This window comes from Pelodiscus sinensis, chromosome 3 (genome assembly GCF_049634645.1).
Source record: "Pelodiscus sinensis isolate JC-2024 chromosome 3, ASM4963464v1, whole genome shotgun sequence".
NCBI lineage: Eukaryota > Metazoa > Chordata > Testudines > Trionychidae > Pelodiscus > Pelodiscus sinensis.
The window spans coordinates 93,730,996-93,748,238 of NC_134713.1; the positions used below are offsets into that span (position 1 = coordinate 93,730,996).

Genomic DNA, 17,243 nt, shown 5'->3' on the forward strand with positions numbered 1-17,243 from the left:
TGCCCGGTTGGTCCAGTAACGCCCAGAGTGGTGCTACGGGACCAACTGGCAGCGCCCCAGCTGCTGTACCACAGGTGTCTGGAGCAAAGCCGAGGAGCACGGGGGCAGCGGGACAGCCCAGACGCGCGGTGGCTGTCCTGCTGCCCTCGGGCTCCGTGGCTTTGCTCTGCTTTGCTCCCCGTCCCCCTGGTCTGCAGACCAGGGGGACGGGGAGCAAAGTGGCGGAACACGCGGGCAGCGGACAGCCCAGACGCTTCTGGGCTGTCAGCTGATCGCGCGCTCCGGCTTGGCTCTGCTTTGCCCTCCCCCTCCCCCTGGTCTGCAGACCAGGGGAAAGGGGGGAGCAAAGCAGAGCCAAACCGAGCCAAGCCGCGGAGCGCGCGATCAGCTGACAGCCCAGAAGCGTCTGGGCTGTCAGCTGGCCGGGCGCTCCGCGGCTTGGCTCTGCTTTGCCCCCCCCTCCTCCCCCTGGTCTGCAGACCAGGGGGAGGGGGAGGGCAAAGCAGAGCCAAGCCTCGGAGCGCGTGGGCAGCGGACAGCCCTGTCCGCTGCCCACGTGTTCCGCCGCTTTGCTTCCTCTCCCTGGTCTGCTGGAGACCAGGGAGAGGAACCCCGTTCGTAACTGCGGATCCGACGTAAGTCGGATCCGCGTAACTCGGGGATTGCCTGTATCTTACCATCACACCTACTACATTGACTTAACTCACCCAGAGCTAGAGTTATAGCTTTTATGCTTTATACTAAAGGCTAAACTGCCCTGGTAATACTGATCAAGCTCAGCTAGATATTGAGAAAGTCTGTTCCAGCTCAGTGATTGTGGTGGAAGGATTTGGTGTGGGAAGAACTTGGACTGCTTATTAAAACTCTCAGAAAGAAAATCAGGAGAGCATTAACACAAATCCTCTTGCCTTCACCAGAAAACTTCATTCCTCCCCAAGATGCAGGATGGATGACAAAAGTTTCCTAAGGGTAGGGTGACCAGATATTCTGATTTTACTAGGAACAGTCCCCAAATTTGGGACTTTTAAAAATATAGGCACCTACTAGCCTCCATCCCCTGTCCTGATTTTTCACACTTTGTCTGGTCAGCCTACCTTAGGAGTAATTGTGAGAATATTCAAACCATCTTTGTGGAAGAGGATTTCCGGTTATGTTGAGAGACAAAGGACCAAATTCAGACTCTGGCATAAGTCGTATTTCCCACCTAATTTGGCTCTCCATCTATTTGTTAATAGTTATAGTTTGTTTTAAAATAAAAACCAGTAAGTTGTTTTTCTTAAATTCTAAATGTACTAAGTTGTTCCTATTCGTGTACTCCTGCAGCTGTTTGATTAGCCCACTTTTGAAAGCTAATGTAAATAATCTTTCTTTTATTCCCTTGCTTTTTAAAATAATTATTGATTGTTATAAAGGATTATAAACTTGTAAAAAAAGATATTTGGGAACGTCTCTTTTTGGCTTCCAGGGTGACACTATTGACATTCCGTAGAATGTATCTAAAACTCTTTTCTGATGACAAACTCCCACTTGTTTGCAGGTTTGATTTGCCACCACTTATCCTTTTTTCGATGGATGGTTTTAGAGCAGAATATTTGCAAACATGGAGTTCTTTGCTACCAAATATCGAAAAACTCAGTAAGTTACCAAGAAAACAGTAATAATATAAAAAAACCAGAACCTGTTGCCAATTTCTTCAGTTCCTTCTTCCACTAATTTATGCATGTGGCTCCCTCGTCAACTAGAGGAATATTCATAGTAGTTCTCTCTTCTATCATTTTCTCAGGATTAATCTGGGCATTAGAGTTAATTGTAATCATCCATTGATTAGTAGCCATCACTATTGGCCTCTAGCCTCAAATTTTATTTAAATAAATATTGTGAAACACTCATTCAAATATAACATGAGGCTGAAAAAAAGTTCCAGTGGAAGTTTGAATACATTTTCTTTCCTCCATTATAGTAAATTTCTGTAAGTTGTAATTAAATATTGAAAGGATCATCACTTATTGTCTTTTTAAATTATAATACTAAAGAGCAATGAATTGTGTAACAGTGAAATGTCACTGAAAAAGGATCTTTTTTTTGTCATGAATTTTGTTCTGTTCTTAGATGCATATTTAAATATACATCAAATATCATGAATTACTGCACTCAAACTTATTAAATATTAACTTTAATATACTGATTCGCTTAGTTATTATAGCCATAATCCTGAAAAATTCACAGTTCCCTGAAGTTCATCTGCATGTTGCTGTAGTGGGTTTTCAAAAATTGCACGTAAATAGAGTATGATTTTCATGGAAAAACTTTAGAATCAAATCCTCATTGCTTCTAATGTCCCTAGGATTCAATTCATTCATCTTCTCACCCACAATATCCAAACTCTGAAACTGATAGGGTGATACTGTATTTATGTTATATATTTAAAAACTTGCTATTGTTGCTGGAAGCCACTAAAGCTATGTCTACATTACAGGGTTTCTGCGTAAAAACCCAAGGAGTGTCCACATCTCAAGTGCATTTTTACGCAAGAAAATTTACAGTAGAACGGCACAACAGAGGGATTTTTGCGGAATAGGTATACCTCTTTCTATGAGGAATAATTCCTTTTTGCACAAGAGCAAAAAGGTGTGTGTGGACGCTCAACAAGGGTTTCTTGCAGAAAAAGCACAGGTACTCTGATGGACACTCTGTTAATGGCAATCAGAGCTTTCTTGTGCAAGAACATCCATGGAGTGTAGACAATCTCTTGCGCAAAAGCGCATCGCTTTTGCAATGTGCTTTTGTAGTGTGGACGCGCTTTTGTGCAAGAAGTTTTTGCGGAAGATCTCTTCTGCAAAAAGCTTCTTATGCAAAAAGCCTGCAGTGTAGACATAGCCTCAGTGTAATTAGATAAACAAAAGTATCTGTTTTGTGCCTAATCTATTAAATATGACAAGGGCTGTTAGAGAGTAATAAAACTTTGACTAATGAGCAAACTGACCTGTCTCCTTGCATAAGTGTTTTATGATTTGCTGTTGCTGAATCAGCAGAAGAAAAGCATTCAGCTCATATCTCATTTCTTGAAAAGTGCAAGTTTATTTCAATCTCTGTTTGGCACAGAATTAAGGAAAATGTGTCTTTCCTAGTGGAATGAAAGAAATGTTAATATCTAGATTCCAGGAGAGTATTTCAAACAGGGACTATTGCAAGGTTTGGTTAACTGTTAAATGCTCACCAGTTACACTCGTCTGCTTTTAACATTAATAGTGGCTTGTGCGTTCACACACTTTGTTTCTCACATTAGCAGCTGGAAGTGGAAGGAGGAAACCCTTTATTTACATATGAGAGAAGATATAATAGTGAACATAACGTAAGAACAGAAGAACCTAAGAACGGCCATAGGACTAAGAACAGCCCAAAGGTCCATCTAGCCCAGTATCTTGTCTGCTGATAGTGGTTAATACCAGATGCCCCAGAGGGAGGGAATATAACAGGTAATCATCACGTGATCCCTCTCCTATCAGCTATTTCCAGACAAACATAGGCTAGGGCCACCATTTCTACCCATCCTGGCTAATAGATTCATGCAAGTTAGGTCCACCAATGGCTATATAGTTCTTTTTTGAACCCTGTTAAAGTCCTAGTCTTCACCACATCCTCTGGCAAGGAGTTCCACAGGTTGACAGTGCTGAGTGAAGAAAAACTTCCTTTTGTTTGTTTTAAACTTGTTGCCTATCAATTTCATTTAGAGACTCCTTGTTTTTATATTTTGGGAATAAGTAAATAACTTTTCCTTATTCACTTTTTCCACAGCAGTCATGATTGTATAGACCTCTATCATATCATCCCTTAGTTTCCTCGTTTCTAAGCTGAAAAGTCCAAGTCTTTTAAATCTATCTTCATATGGGACCCATTTCAAACCCCTAATAATTTTTGTTGCCCCTTTCTGAACCTTTTCCAGTGCCAATATATCTTTTCTGAGATGAGGTGACCACATCTGTACGCAGTACCATGGATTTATATAGAGGCAGTAAGATATTCTCTATCCTCTTTTTAATGATTCCTAACATTTTGTTTGCTTTTTTGACTGCTGCTGCACAGTGTGTGCGCCAACTTTTCTATCATGAATCAATTCCCCTCAAGGACTATTTCTTTTCCCCAGCAGGTTCCATACATCTTGTGCAGCAACTATAGTGCTTAATTACATAAGAAAGTACATTTAGGAAAGAATTAAGAAGAAAACATGAAAAATAAACTCATTTTGTACTAGAAGGCTTATCAGTGACACTAGCACCTCTGTAGATCAGAAGGCCTTTGTTGACTACTGTTGATCAATAGATAATAATATAAGAACTTAAAAAAAATTGCTACCACTTCTCATGCTATTATCATGAACCTGAGAGCTTGTGGGGATCAATCCTTGCATCCCCACCAATTCCATAGATTATTTTTAATAGTTTAGGCCAGGAAACCTAGATATTATATTCAATAGAGCTAGTCAAACAATTAATTACAGGTAATGTTCATTATGAATTTAGCCCTTTTCACTGTATGTGAATTATTTGCAAACTGAGCCTGATTAATCCACTATATATTTTTTGCCTTTTATTAGCATTTGCCATATTGGATGAACAGTTTTCAGCCTATGGGTTGTTTACTTGCATTTTATGTAGTGTGGTGGATCACTGAACCTCAAACTCTTTGTGATCTCTGACTGAGTGATAGAAACATTTTAAACTGCAGAATGAAGTTGGATTTCAGTAAGCAGTCACACAGCATGGGAAGTGACTATTGTGAAAGGATAGTCCAGTGGTTAGGTCACTAAATCTTGGCTTTGGAAGATCATGCTTAATTCCCTGCTCTGCCAGGCTGCCTGTGACCTTGGTCAAGTCACTTAGCCATTGTGCATTTGTCTCCATTTCAGATTTTTAAGATGGGGCTATTGCCTGACAGGAGTATTGTGACATTATAAATTGTGAGGTTCTACAGTAACAGGCCTGTAAAAGTACCTTAGATTATCTGAACATTTGCAAATGAGGAATATGAAACCTTGAACTAAACAAACTGGATCTGGTGAAAAATGTCATTTTGAAATGTTTTGTGACCAGCTCTAATTTTCAACATTAGTTGTTTGGGAAGTAATCTTATAATCATTCAGCATGATTTGTTGCAGAAACATGTGGCACACATTCAAAGTACATGAGAGCTGCTTACCCTACCAAAACCTTCCCGAACCACTATACTATTGTCACGGTAAGTGGGAATTTTTTATTTTTTGTTCCTCATTATTTATATAGGCTGCAAAATGTTAGGTAACTTGGCAGACAAATACAAAAAAGGAAGTTCCTATTCCAAAGAGCTAACAGTTTCATTTTAGATGTGACCTTACAGTGAGAGTAACAATAAGGGAGAAGTAGGATAAAGAACCATAGAGGGGCATGTCAGAGAGCAGCCAATGAGGAAGGGGCCGTAATTCAAATGCTCACATAAATATGCTGCCTTTCTTAGCAGAAGTGGTTATGCCCAGCCCTCTGGACAGATTATTCCTGATCTTCATTAGAATAGATTGCATAACAGGGTCCTGCTTTCAGCCAGAATATGGCTACATATTGATACTGGTTTTGCTACTTATATGTAACCAGTGGAGTTCCATCATGCCTATTTACAGACACATCAGATTTCATGTGTCATATTAGTTTTACTAATTAAGTGAAATTGGGATGAAAATATGGAAGGTGAATTCTTTGTTGGCAGATAGAAAGATGACATGTAATCTAATAAATCTTTTCGTCCCTGACCTCTGTGTTCATCTATAATGGAACATAGTATACATTTCATTTTATTTTAAGAAAGACAGAAATATTTCACCTTAATTTATTTTCATTCTTAGGGTTTGTATCCAGAATCTCATGGTATCATTGACAACAGTATGTACGATGTCAACTTGAATCAGAGTTTCTCGCTTTCTGGGAAGGTAAAATTCAACCCTGTTTGGTGGAAAGGACAGCCAGTAAGTATTATTCTTTCTATGGTGCTTGTCTTAGCCCATAGATTTGCTCATGTCAAAGCATGAAATATCAAACGGTGCAATATCAAAGTTAATCAAATGGCTCCAGAGTCCATATCCGACTGTGTATATTGCTGATTTCTTCATGGATGGTTTGCCATTAGCACTGGAGAAAAAGCTGTTTGAACTTTAACAGATGAATTATTTTCTGTATCTGAAAACTTTATCTTGCACTGATACTTTGTGAACAAATTTAAAATATATTGGCCCATATTCAGACTGAAAGTAAAATGCTGGCACCACCGAGATGATTGGGAGTTTTATTAGAGTTTGTTCCTTGGACTTAGCTGTACAAATTGCAATAGTAACTCCTTACATCAGGTCTGAAAGTCTATTGTGACAACTTAAGTTTTATTTAAAACAAACAAACAGTTCAAGGCTATTGAGGGACAAGAGTCCTTACCTTTCACATAATTTACAAAGCAAGGAAATGTGCAATTGAGACATCACAAATCTCTCACTGCCTGTGTTATAAACAAAGAATTTTCTGAAGTATAAATATTGCATATTTCATTGCAAATCAATAACTTTAGCACTGATCTAAAATAGATATTATTCTTTTACTGGTAATCTCAAAATATAAATCCAGCACAAAACATTGGCTGTGCACATTGCAATTACAGCAAATTGCAAAAATATATAATTGTTGTTATTTCATGAGGAATCCACTCAGCCTTCAGACAAGACTTGTTGAAATCCTAAATATGGAATATGTATCCCCTTTCTATAATAAAACAAATATGTACCTGCTGCTGAATTTAGACTGGGCCTTCGTTCTTCACAACCAAATCCACAGGCCTTTATCATTGGAACAAAAAGATCACCACCATTAGGCATCAATTATAGAAATACCCCAATTTTCTTTAAGCTGTGAATAACCAATAGAGGGCAACATCCCAACTTCAATCCTGTACATTTCTCCTTCAAAGCCTGTAAGCAAGAATAATATATAAGATCACAAAACATTATAATAGGGAACAGTAGGGCAGGTGAAAGAAACACAGAAAAATGCAAATGGAGAGCATTTTTTAGTTATCTGTATTTTGGCTCGTCTCTACTGTCTTGTATCTGCTTATGCAGTAGTGAGAATGGCTTAAAATAAAATATTTGTGTCCTCTACCTAGATCTGGCTCACAGCAATGTATCAGAATTTGAAGGCTGGCACCTTCTTTTGGCCTGGATCAGATGTACCTATTAATGGAACATATCCCAATTTATACAGAATGTACAACAAGTAAGTTTCAGAACAGTTAAAAATCTTCAGCTGCAATGTGGCAATTGGTTTTTTTTTTTAATAAACAGGAAGTGTTAGAACTAGTTACGAAGTTCTGAGAAACAGACACTAATTATTAAAAGCATCAGCAGGTAGCCGAGTTAGTCTGTACAGGATAAAACTTAAAAAACAACAAATGATCTGGTAGCACTTTATAGACTAACAAAACATGTAGATGGTATCATGAGCTTTCGTGGGCACAGTCCACTTCTTCACATGACCGGAGTTTTGAGTTTAGGATGTGCAGATCCAAAATAAATAGGGGAGAAGAGAGAAGGAGGAAGGGGCTGGGAAACAAGGAGCAGAAGGTATGAAAATATGAAAGGGGAAACCAAACAGGTAGAACTGGTAATCTATAAGCACCTAAAGAATGGATAGTTAAAAGAAGCAGATAAGGATGATAGGATAGCAGTTAAAGAGGAAGGGTACTGACGCAAGAATCTACACAGAAAAAGAGCTGTTGGCATCTTCATTAAATGCTAGATTGATAATGTCCCAGGCATCTGTTATCTTGATTGAGGAGGCCATCAGAGTGAGAACTGAATTTGTGGATGAATTGTAATTCCAACGTCTCTCTGTGTATTTGACTAGTAGAATTGGTTAGTGACAAGACAGCCACCTGAAGATCTTTTAAAGCATGATTAGGTAGATTGAAGTGTTCCCCAACAGATTTCTGTATGTTCCCTTTATGAATACCTGATTTGTGTCCATTGATTCTTTCCCATAGGGACTGTCCAGTTTGTCCAATATATATAGCAGTGGGGTATTGCTGGCATATGATGGCATAGATCAAATTACTGCATGTGCAGTTAAGTGATCTTCTGATTTGGTAGTTTATGTTGTTGGCTCCAGTGATGAATTCGTTTGTATAGATAGGTTGGCAGAGTTGGCACCGCAGCTGATTGCAGGAGTAGGTTCCTGGATGCTTATGATATGGTTGTGTAGCATGGTTACCAGAAAAAATTCGCTTCAGGTTGGGGGGTTGTCTGTAAGTGAGAAGAGGCTTTTTCCCCAAGGCTTCTGAGAGTGAGGGGTCATTTTCCAAGATGGGTTGTAGATTGTGTATAATGCGTTGGAGGCGTTTGCGTTGTGGACTGTAGGTAATAACAAGTGGAATTCTGTTATTTTCTCTTTTGGGTTTGTCTTGAAGAAGTTCTTGTCTGGGTATCAAATTATCCTGCTTTTACAATGAATCTAACATTTTAAGCTGAGGTTTTCAAATGACTAAAATTAATGGGCATCACTATCACTTTGAAAATTTTAATCTATAGTAAAATGGCAGTTTACCATTGGACAACAAGCCAGCAAAAACACACAAAAATATTCCAGGCAAATCTACAAAATATATTGTATTGTCTCTGATTTTTTTTTCACAATGAGAATCCTCACATAATATCTTCACAACAGGCCAATGTTTTCCACACTTATTGTTTTATAGGAAATGGATATATTGTAGAGATGCCCAAGTCGACATGAATAATTGAACATGGGGGATGTCTCATTTATTGGAAGATGAGATTAGGGAGGTTAATATATAAGCAGGCTGAAAACAGAATGTTTGTGCTAACTAATTAAATGGATTATGAAGATAAGCAAGAGGATGTCTGAGCTAGCATAGATATGAAAGGCCAGATGAAGGGAATCACTTACAATCAATCTAATAATGAATATGATAAGCTGGTAATGTAATATAAAGATGAGATAAGGAGTAGGCAGAGCACAGACACTGCATGAACAGAGCATGTTGCACCTAGCTAATGAGTTATATGGGCCCATGGTGCCCCAGCACTAGGAATATTCCTGGCCCACTGCAGATTTCCATCAAAACTTATACCTGCCTGCCTGTACTCCCTGCCCCTATCATTCCCCTGCCTTCCCCTGCATATGCCCTTCACGTGCTCTGGCTCCGCCGGTAGAACTGCATTGTTAAAGTGGCTTCCGGCCACTTGCTTAACCTGGCTGCCAGCATGTGAGTTCCTGCATAGGTGGAAGGGGGAGGGGGAGGTCTCAGGGTGTGTCTAAACTACATGCCTCCGTCGACGGAGGCATGTAGATTAGCCAGATCGGCAGAGGGAAATGAAGCCGCGATTAAAATAATCGCGGCTTCATTTAAATTTAAATGGCTGCCCCGCTCTGCCGATCAGCTGTTTGTCGGCAGATCGGGGCAGTCTGGACGCGACGCGCCTCGTGAAACCAGGTTTACCTGTGCCGATCAAGAAAGGCTTCTTTGTCGGCGCGGCGCATCCAGACTGCCCCGATCTGCCGACAAACAGCTGATCGGCAGAGTGGGGCAGCCATTTAAATTTAAATGAAGCCGCGATTATTTTAATCGCGGCTTCATTTCCCTCTGCCAATCTGGCTAATCTACATGCCTCCGTCGACGGAGGCATGTAGTCTAGACGTACCCTCAGTGAGCAGCTCCAGCTGCTGGAGTGAGTGAGTGTCCAGAAGTCACTCTAACCCTGCCGCACGGGGCCGCACAGGTGTTTTAAATCACCCTGGGGTGGCAAGTGGGGTCAGGGGCCAGGCGGAGGGGGGAGTGCATCCAAAGACCCATTACCAGAAGTGGGGTGACCCACATAAGTGTTGCAACTCCCAACACCTTTGTACGCTCCACTTCCTCCAGAGCCTTCACCCAAGACCCCCCACCCTGTGTCTCAGGCCAGAGCCAGTATCCATATCCTTTCCCTGAGCCTGCTCCTGCAGCCAAGACCTACACCTGCAGCCAAGCTACTTCCCCAAGCCTGCACCCCTCCTGCACCCCAAACCCCAAGCTCCCTCCCAGAGCCTACACCCAGAACTGTCCCTGTGATTTGTGTGTGTGTTTTCCTGCAGCGGCTTACTCAATGATTCTATAAACCGGTCCCAGGGAAGTACCTGGGGGAGGGGTCTAGCACAGGGCAGCAGCAAGAGCCAGCCTCCTGCATTCAGTGTGCTGGTGGGATCTGGGGCGACCCGGCAGCCTGCTTTGCTCCACCACACCCAGAGCTGGTCTTAGGGTCAGGTGAACTACACGGTTGATTGAGGCCACTGACAGAGCCGGTCTTAGGGGCGGGATGTGATCACATTTCGGCCCGACCTCCCGAATCCTCCTCCTAGGTTTCCCTGGTTACTCATTTTTTTTTTTTTTGGCTTGACAAATTTTTGTCTGGTATTTTTTTTGGAAACCATCTGGCAACCCTATGGGTGAGCCAGGCTCTCACCCGGGGCTGCCAATTGGTTAGGACCAGTCCTGATCTCTCTCAGCCCACTCTGCTCTGCTTCACTGCAGGAAGCAAAATGCCCTGGCTCCAAGGTGCTCCACTTTCGGCCACCACAGAGAAGCAGAGGGCTGGGGGAGGGCAGCATGGCAGAGCAGGTTGCTGGGCTGCTCTGATTCCTGCCACCATGGTGACTGCAGGGGAGGTAATCACCCAGATTGTGTTGTTTGGAGGAAACAAAAGACAGGACTATGCAGCACTTTAAAGACTAACAAGATGGTTTATTAGGTGATGAGCTTTTGTGGGCCAGACCCACTTCCTCAGATCAAATTGTGGGTCTGGCCCACGAAAGCTCATCACCTAATAAACCATCTTGTTAGTCTTTAAAGTGCTGCATAGTCCTGTCTTTTGTTTCAGCAGACCAGACTAACAGGGTTACATCTCTATTGCTTAGAGGAGGAAGCTTTGGTGAGGGAATGGGGCAGAGCTTGGGGGTGGGATGGAGATGGGGATGAAGAGTAGAGATGTGGCTTATGGGGGGATTGCTTTTGAATCCGTGCCTGGGCACTGGAAGGGGGATTGCCTTAAGCCCTGCTTCAATCTAGGGATGGTCCTGTCTGCTCCTCTCCCATCCAACTGTCTCTCAGAGCCTTAGGAAGGTGGGATGGGATGGGGAGGGGAAGAGTTTGAATCGGGGAGGGGTGCAGGCTCTGGGCATTCTGGGCACCACCAACATTTTTGAAAGCTGCCACCACGATGCTGTACAAAGAGGTTTCTTCAGAGTAACTAAGCCAGTCCAAAAATGTTTGATGAAGTATGTAGTAAATGCAATGAGATGCGTCAGTGTATATAAAAGAGAGGATTTCTGTGTAAATATTAATCTATGATTTATCCCGATCCATCTCCTGCATTGCTATATGCTAAATAAAGACATCTGTTTAATGAAGTCTGGAGTCAAACTGAGTTCTTGGAAAGTCAAGTGGAAAGAGGACTTGGAGTGGTACCAAGACTTTCATGTCAGGCTTGTTACACTGTATATTTCTCTGGACCACAATAGTTGAAAATGAAATTTTTAATATTGGGGAAGAAAATTTGGAACTTACAAAGCTACATGGTCCTGGATCTTGGTCTATGGGCTATGTGAAAGTAATAATTCAGATGTGCTGATCAGCATTCCCCCTATGATTTTCCACCCATGAGCGGACTGAGTTGTGTCTTGTGCACCAGTACTGAGTTAATGTGTACTTGTTTGGATGTGTACCACAGTGGCAACCAATTTATTAATAAATATATTATAAACCTTTCCTTTTTCTCTCTGCTGCCATGTCTCCCACCCTCCCCTCAGCCCATCTGCTCCCCTGGTGCCTGCTTACCCCCATTCCTCACCCTTCTCTGCTGTCCTGGCTCCTGCCCTTCTCACTCCCCTCAGCCCTTTGGGGACCTGCCCTCTATCCCCTCCTCTTTGACCCCTGCACCTGCCCTTCTCTTCTCCCTGTGCCCACTCCTTCTCTAGCACAACTCTGATATCTGTACCTACCCTTGGAAGATATGTGATATGTAAAAGGAAATGTTTTTCTTACCTATTGAGATAGATGTGTCTGTTTCATAAACTTAATCATTGAACCTATAAACTCTTACATACCTGTTTAACTTTGTACATGTGTAAAGTTAAGCATGTTTGCAAACCTTATAAACTGTCATTAGAATAGTTACATTTAATTAAAATATTATGGAAATAAAACAGTGTAAGGTATCTCATTCATTCATTTACATTCAAAAACATATCCCTAATATCTTTTTAAATCCAACTCTTAGGTCCTAAATGAATTATCAGGACCATTTGCATTCCTGGATGTCAGAAAATGCATATTTAAGTATTGGGAAATGGTTGCTGACAATATATAATTATTTTATTAATTTATCATTTTTAGATCAATTATATATCAACAGAGAATTTCAGAAATACTCACCTGGCTTGATGGTCCCAAATCTGAGAGGTAAAAGCTTGCTAATATTCAATTCAGTGTTAAAAAATGCTAGAAGAATTTTCACTCATATTTTTCACATAATGTTCATAATCTTATGAAACAAGTGAGGCTGTATTTAGCTATCTCAGTTATTATTTATTGGTATATAAAGGGTTGCTGTAATTATGACTGTGCCTATTGTCTTCCTCAATTGAGCAATAGAAATGAAAGAGGTAAGCCAAGTCCCTGAACTATGAGGGAGGGCTGTACATATCTGAATGGGAATGTATACACTGGGGTTTGTTTTGTCTCTTGCTAGCTTACCATTTCTTTTTTCTTTGGTATTAATGAATTCTGAGACATCCAAGTAACACTTGGAAGAAAGTCAGGGAGAAAAAAGCCTGTTCTTTTGGGGACATATGTGTTTCAAAGAAGTAAGAGTTTTCTGTGGGAAGAATAAATATTTTACATTATACAGAGTAATCCAGACTTCAGCTCATTTGTCAAAAAGTTACCTTATTGTGCTCATATGGGATTTCCTTGTAATGTCAGTGCCCTGCAATAGATGGATGCTCAGAACTTTATTAACTAGGAAGATGTCGTGAACCCAGATTCTAGACCGGTAGTGTTCTGGGAACTGTAGGTTAGCAGTTGGTGGCCATTTTGTTCCTGTTATGCTTGTGATTGGGTAAATTACATAATATTATTTTAAGAATTATTTTTGTGCAGTGAATGGGGACATGAATTACCAGGTGAATTTGTGATAAAAGAATGAAAAGCTTTATTTTAATTTATTATGTGAGGGATTGTAAGGTGAATAACTCATTCCAGTTGGGGGTGAGATGAAATTTTCTGGAATCTCACCGAGTAAATCAGGAAGAAATCTGGCAGTAGGCTCAGGTTTTACAGGATGGCTATTAAATTTGGGTGTCTGCTCAACTTTGAAGACCACTTCTGTAAATATGGGCCTATCTGTTTGTGCTCAGGTACAAAGTAGTTTTAAAGAAAACTGCTTAAACTGTGATAAGATTTTCTTTTTGTTTGTTTGAAATTTTATTCTGTGTTTCCCTTTTTAAATAAATAAATAAATAAATAAATAAAGTTTTTACAGAAACTTTCCCAAAATCACAGTGATCTTTTCTTTGATTTAACTCTAGGCCAGATTTCTATACTTTGTATATTGAAGAACCTGATAGTTCTGGACACTCATATGGACCAGTTAGTGGTGGAGTAAGTTTTTTTTTTTACCTTAATATGGTATACAATAATGTATATAGTTATAAAGGGATTGCGGAGTCTTGATTAGCATGACTCTGCTTTACATGCTATTTGATTACGCACAGTAACTATTTTTCAAGAGTGGAATTTAGCACACAATGTTAACCATCAACACCCTTATTTTCATCCTGTCTAGCCTCTTGGGGGTACTCAGTCACACCCTGTCATGGTTTCAACACTGCTGCATGTACAAATACAAGAGCTGTAGTCTCAGAGCTTCAGAAAATTGGTTCAGATTCAGACCCACACGTTTCTAAGAAGGATATTAAGATTCAAATATGGACATTTTAGGACAAACTTCCATTTCAAGTTCAAAAGCTTCAGAGGGGTAGCCAAGTTAGTCTGTAATTGGAAAAACTTAAAAAACAACCAATAGTCTTGCAGTACCTTAAAGACTAACAAAACATGTAGATGGTATCATGAACTTTCATGGGTACAATGAAACCCAGAAGTGAGTTTGTCACCCCATGTGACAAATTCTTAGTGCTAGCTAAATTCTTTTATGAATATGAATCTAAGTGGCAAAAGGAGCCAAATATGGGGCTGTCACTTCTGGAAGCCAACACCTTGCACCAGCAGCTCCTCCTTCATAACTGTACCACCTCCGACCACACCCGCAACCCTTCCCTCACCCTTTCTATACAATTGTCTGTAGCTCCTATCCAGGGACAAGCCAGTAAGCCTGATGTCAGCTCAGTGGCTGGGCCTCGGGGGTGTTACAGATATGCCAGAGAAGCAGCAGGCGTGGGGCTCTGACCCCTGGAAGCAGTGACTCCATGTTCTGCTCCTTTCACTGCTGTGGTTCCTGGGAGAGCCCTGCAATTCTGCAGGATACTGATTTATATTTGTGGATATAACTGTGTAACCAATGTAAGCTCCCAAAGTAGACCAGGCATAAATAAAGGTACAGAATAATATAAGATTTATGGTGGAATCATGAGATCAGAAATCATAAGAATCTAAAAATTACTGTATTTTTCTTCATAACTAGAGCTGAATGAATAAGTGGGGGGTTTTTTTAAGTGGCTGAGCCAAAAATTTATTTTCCTGTTTCATTCCATTTCCATTGTTTTTTGTTTCTTAAATAAATCTAGTGACATTTCACAATGAAACACAGTTTAATAATAAAAAGACAATATGTTTAATTTAGAAAATAACACAATAAAACAATCTGACATGTTTTTAATTTATTTTTCATTTTTGGGGGCCAAAACAAGTTTCAGCTGAATTTGACCCAAATTCACAAATAGCTGTGGTTGACCAGAAAGTGTGTGTTTCAGGGAATAAACTGTTTGTCTAAAAAAAATTCCCTAGGTTTATTCATAACTTCCTGTGTGAACAGAATCAAAGCTATTGTTGTTCTCTCAGTTTATGCTGTGATAAATATTTCATTCTGTCTTTTGTTCTTCCAACTATTCAAGAAAAATGGCCTTTCTTTTTTAAAAAGAGAGAGAAAAATAAAGTCTATGGTTTAACTTAGTTATCCCATATGTTGTAACTTAATTACACAACCTATGCTGTAAACAGGAAGCAGAATCAGACCAAATACATATGCTCATGTATTTTAAAGGATGTATGTGTACATAGCCATTTTACTGTACTGCTACTTTCTTGCTCAGAGGTGTAAAAAAACCACACACACTCCAGCATAGCAAATTACAGTTCTGTAAAGCACACAGTGTATGAACTTCCAATGGTGGGAGTTACACCCCTTGTTTTAGTCATTTATGTAGTGCTGTGGCCATACTTTCACTTTAAAGTGCTGCCAAGGCAGCACTAAAGTGTAGACTGAGGCTAAAGGGCTTGTTTACACTGCCACTTCACCGCGCTGTAGCTGTACTGTGGAAAAAACACCCTGCCCCAAGTGCAGCAAGTTACAGTGCTGTACAGTGCCAGTGGGGACAGGGCTATTCCCCTCATGGAAGTGATTTACCGATACATTTATCAATAAGCATCATTACAAGATATTATAGGGAGACTCTCAGAATTAAAATAATACATTCAAGAAAAATAATTTCCTTATCGGTATTTCAAGATCTTTGCTTTTATAAAAGAATATTTTATTTTTAAATGCTACATCTGGGGCCAAATTTGACCTGACTCTGGCACTTTGTGAAACACAAGTTTTGGCATCTATTATACAAAATCTATTTCTAATGTAGTGTAGCAAAACAGCATGTTTGGTTTGGGGGTTTTCCTTTATTTGGAGAAACCATGCTTTGTTTTGTGGAGTCGGAAGGTACTTGCACTAATGAAATTCAGTGACATTGACAGAATTATTTCTGAGTTCAAAAACTAAGAAAAAATTAAGTGTAGAAAGATGATAGAGAAACTTACTTATTTTCCCCACTCCATTTATACAGTCTAATACTTTAACTATAGGCATTGAAATCAATAACAAAGAGAAAGTCTAATGAAACTATTTATTATTTAGGTCATTAAAGCTTTGCAGTTAGCAGACCAGGCATTGGGAATGTTAATGGAAGGACTGAAACAGAGAAACCTGCACAAATGTGTAAATCTCATTGTTTTGGCTGATCATGGTACTGTATAAAGTTTTGTACTTAACTTTTCAGTATTTGCTCTACTATAGCCTTGTTTATTCTTTCTCTTATGTCTGGTGTTCATGCTCACTATTTTAATAAACTATCATAGTCTTGTCAATATTGCCATTTCTAGTACAACAAAATACATATTATATGTTCTTGTTTTAGGAATGGATAAGACCTACTGCAACCAGTTAGAATACATGACAGATTATTTTAATAACATTAATTTCTACATTTACGATGGGCCTGCAGCTCGCATTCGGGCTTACAATGTTCCAGAAGACTACTTTACATGTAAGTCTGAAACCATGCTATTTGTGCATATGTAATGCTGACACTTATGTGACTATGTAAATATTGCCTTGTTTATTGAGGTCATCTTGTTATCCCTAAAAAAAATATTTGCCTTCCCTAAAGAAGCAGTGTTCAGGAAAAATAAAAACAAACTCAAAAACACATGTTAATAAGATATAGTCTCTGGCTATATCTACACTACGCAGTTTTTAGCACAGGGCTGGGTCAACACAGTTCTGTCATTAAAAATTGGGCAGTGCAGCCGCTGTTTGTTGGCTCCACAAAACATTTCTATTTCTCATGAGTAGCCTTCCCATGAGTAGCCCTGAGAGCGCTCCTCGAGTGCTGTTCAAACTGACACTTTTTGTGGTGAAACTTTGTCTGGGGAAGAAGAGGGCGAGCATCTCTGAAAGACAAAAGTTTTGTCACTCAGTTGCAGGTGTCATCATAACCTTTGTCTCTCAAAGTTTTGGTCTTCATTACGTGAAAAGGTTAAAGTAAGATATGCAACTCCAGAATTGACATATCTTATTGACACGTCCTACACATAGTGGGAGGCTGATGGGAGCAAATTCTCCCATTGACTTCCCTTATTCCTCATAAGTAGCAGGTGTACCAGTGCCAACTTGGGTA

At 40.1% G+C, this 17,243-nt stretch overlaps 1 protein-coding gene across 6 annotated transcripts in view; it reads left to right on the forward strand.

The window, feature by feature from the left end:
• ENPP3 (ectonucleotide pyrophosphatase/phosphodiesterase 3) overlaps positions 1 to 17,243 on the forward strand; it is a 74,831-nt gene that overhangs the window by 20,626 nt on the left and 36,962 nt on the right. For all 6 annotated transcript variants that reach the window (XM_075924190.1, XM_075924185.1, XM_075924184.1 and 3 more), the window contains 8 exons: positions 1,538 to 1,635; positions 5,156 to 5,235; positions 5,873 to 5,992; positions 7,174 to 7,283; positions 12,454 to 12,519; positions 13,647 to 13,719; positions 16,202 to 16,310; positions 16,482 to 16,610. In XM_075924190.1, coding sequence (XP_075780305.1) covers positions 1,538 to 1,635; positions 5,156 to 5,235; positions 5,873 to 5,992; positions 7,174 to 7,283; positions 12,454 to 12,519; positions 13,647 to 13,719; positions 16,202 to 16,310; positions 16,482 to 16,610 — 785 coding nt within the window. The remainder of the gene's footprint in view (positions 1 to 1,537; positions 1,636 to 5,155; positions 5,236 to 5,872; positions 5,993 to 7,173; positions 7,284 to 12,453; positions 12,520 to 13,646; positions 13,720 to 16,201; positions 16,311 to 16,481; positions 16,611 to 17,243) is intronic.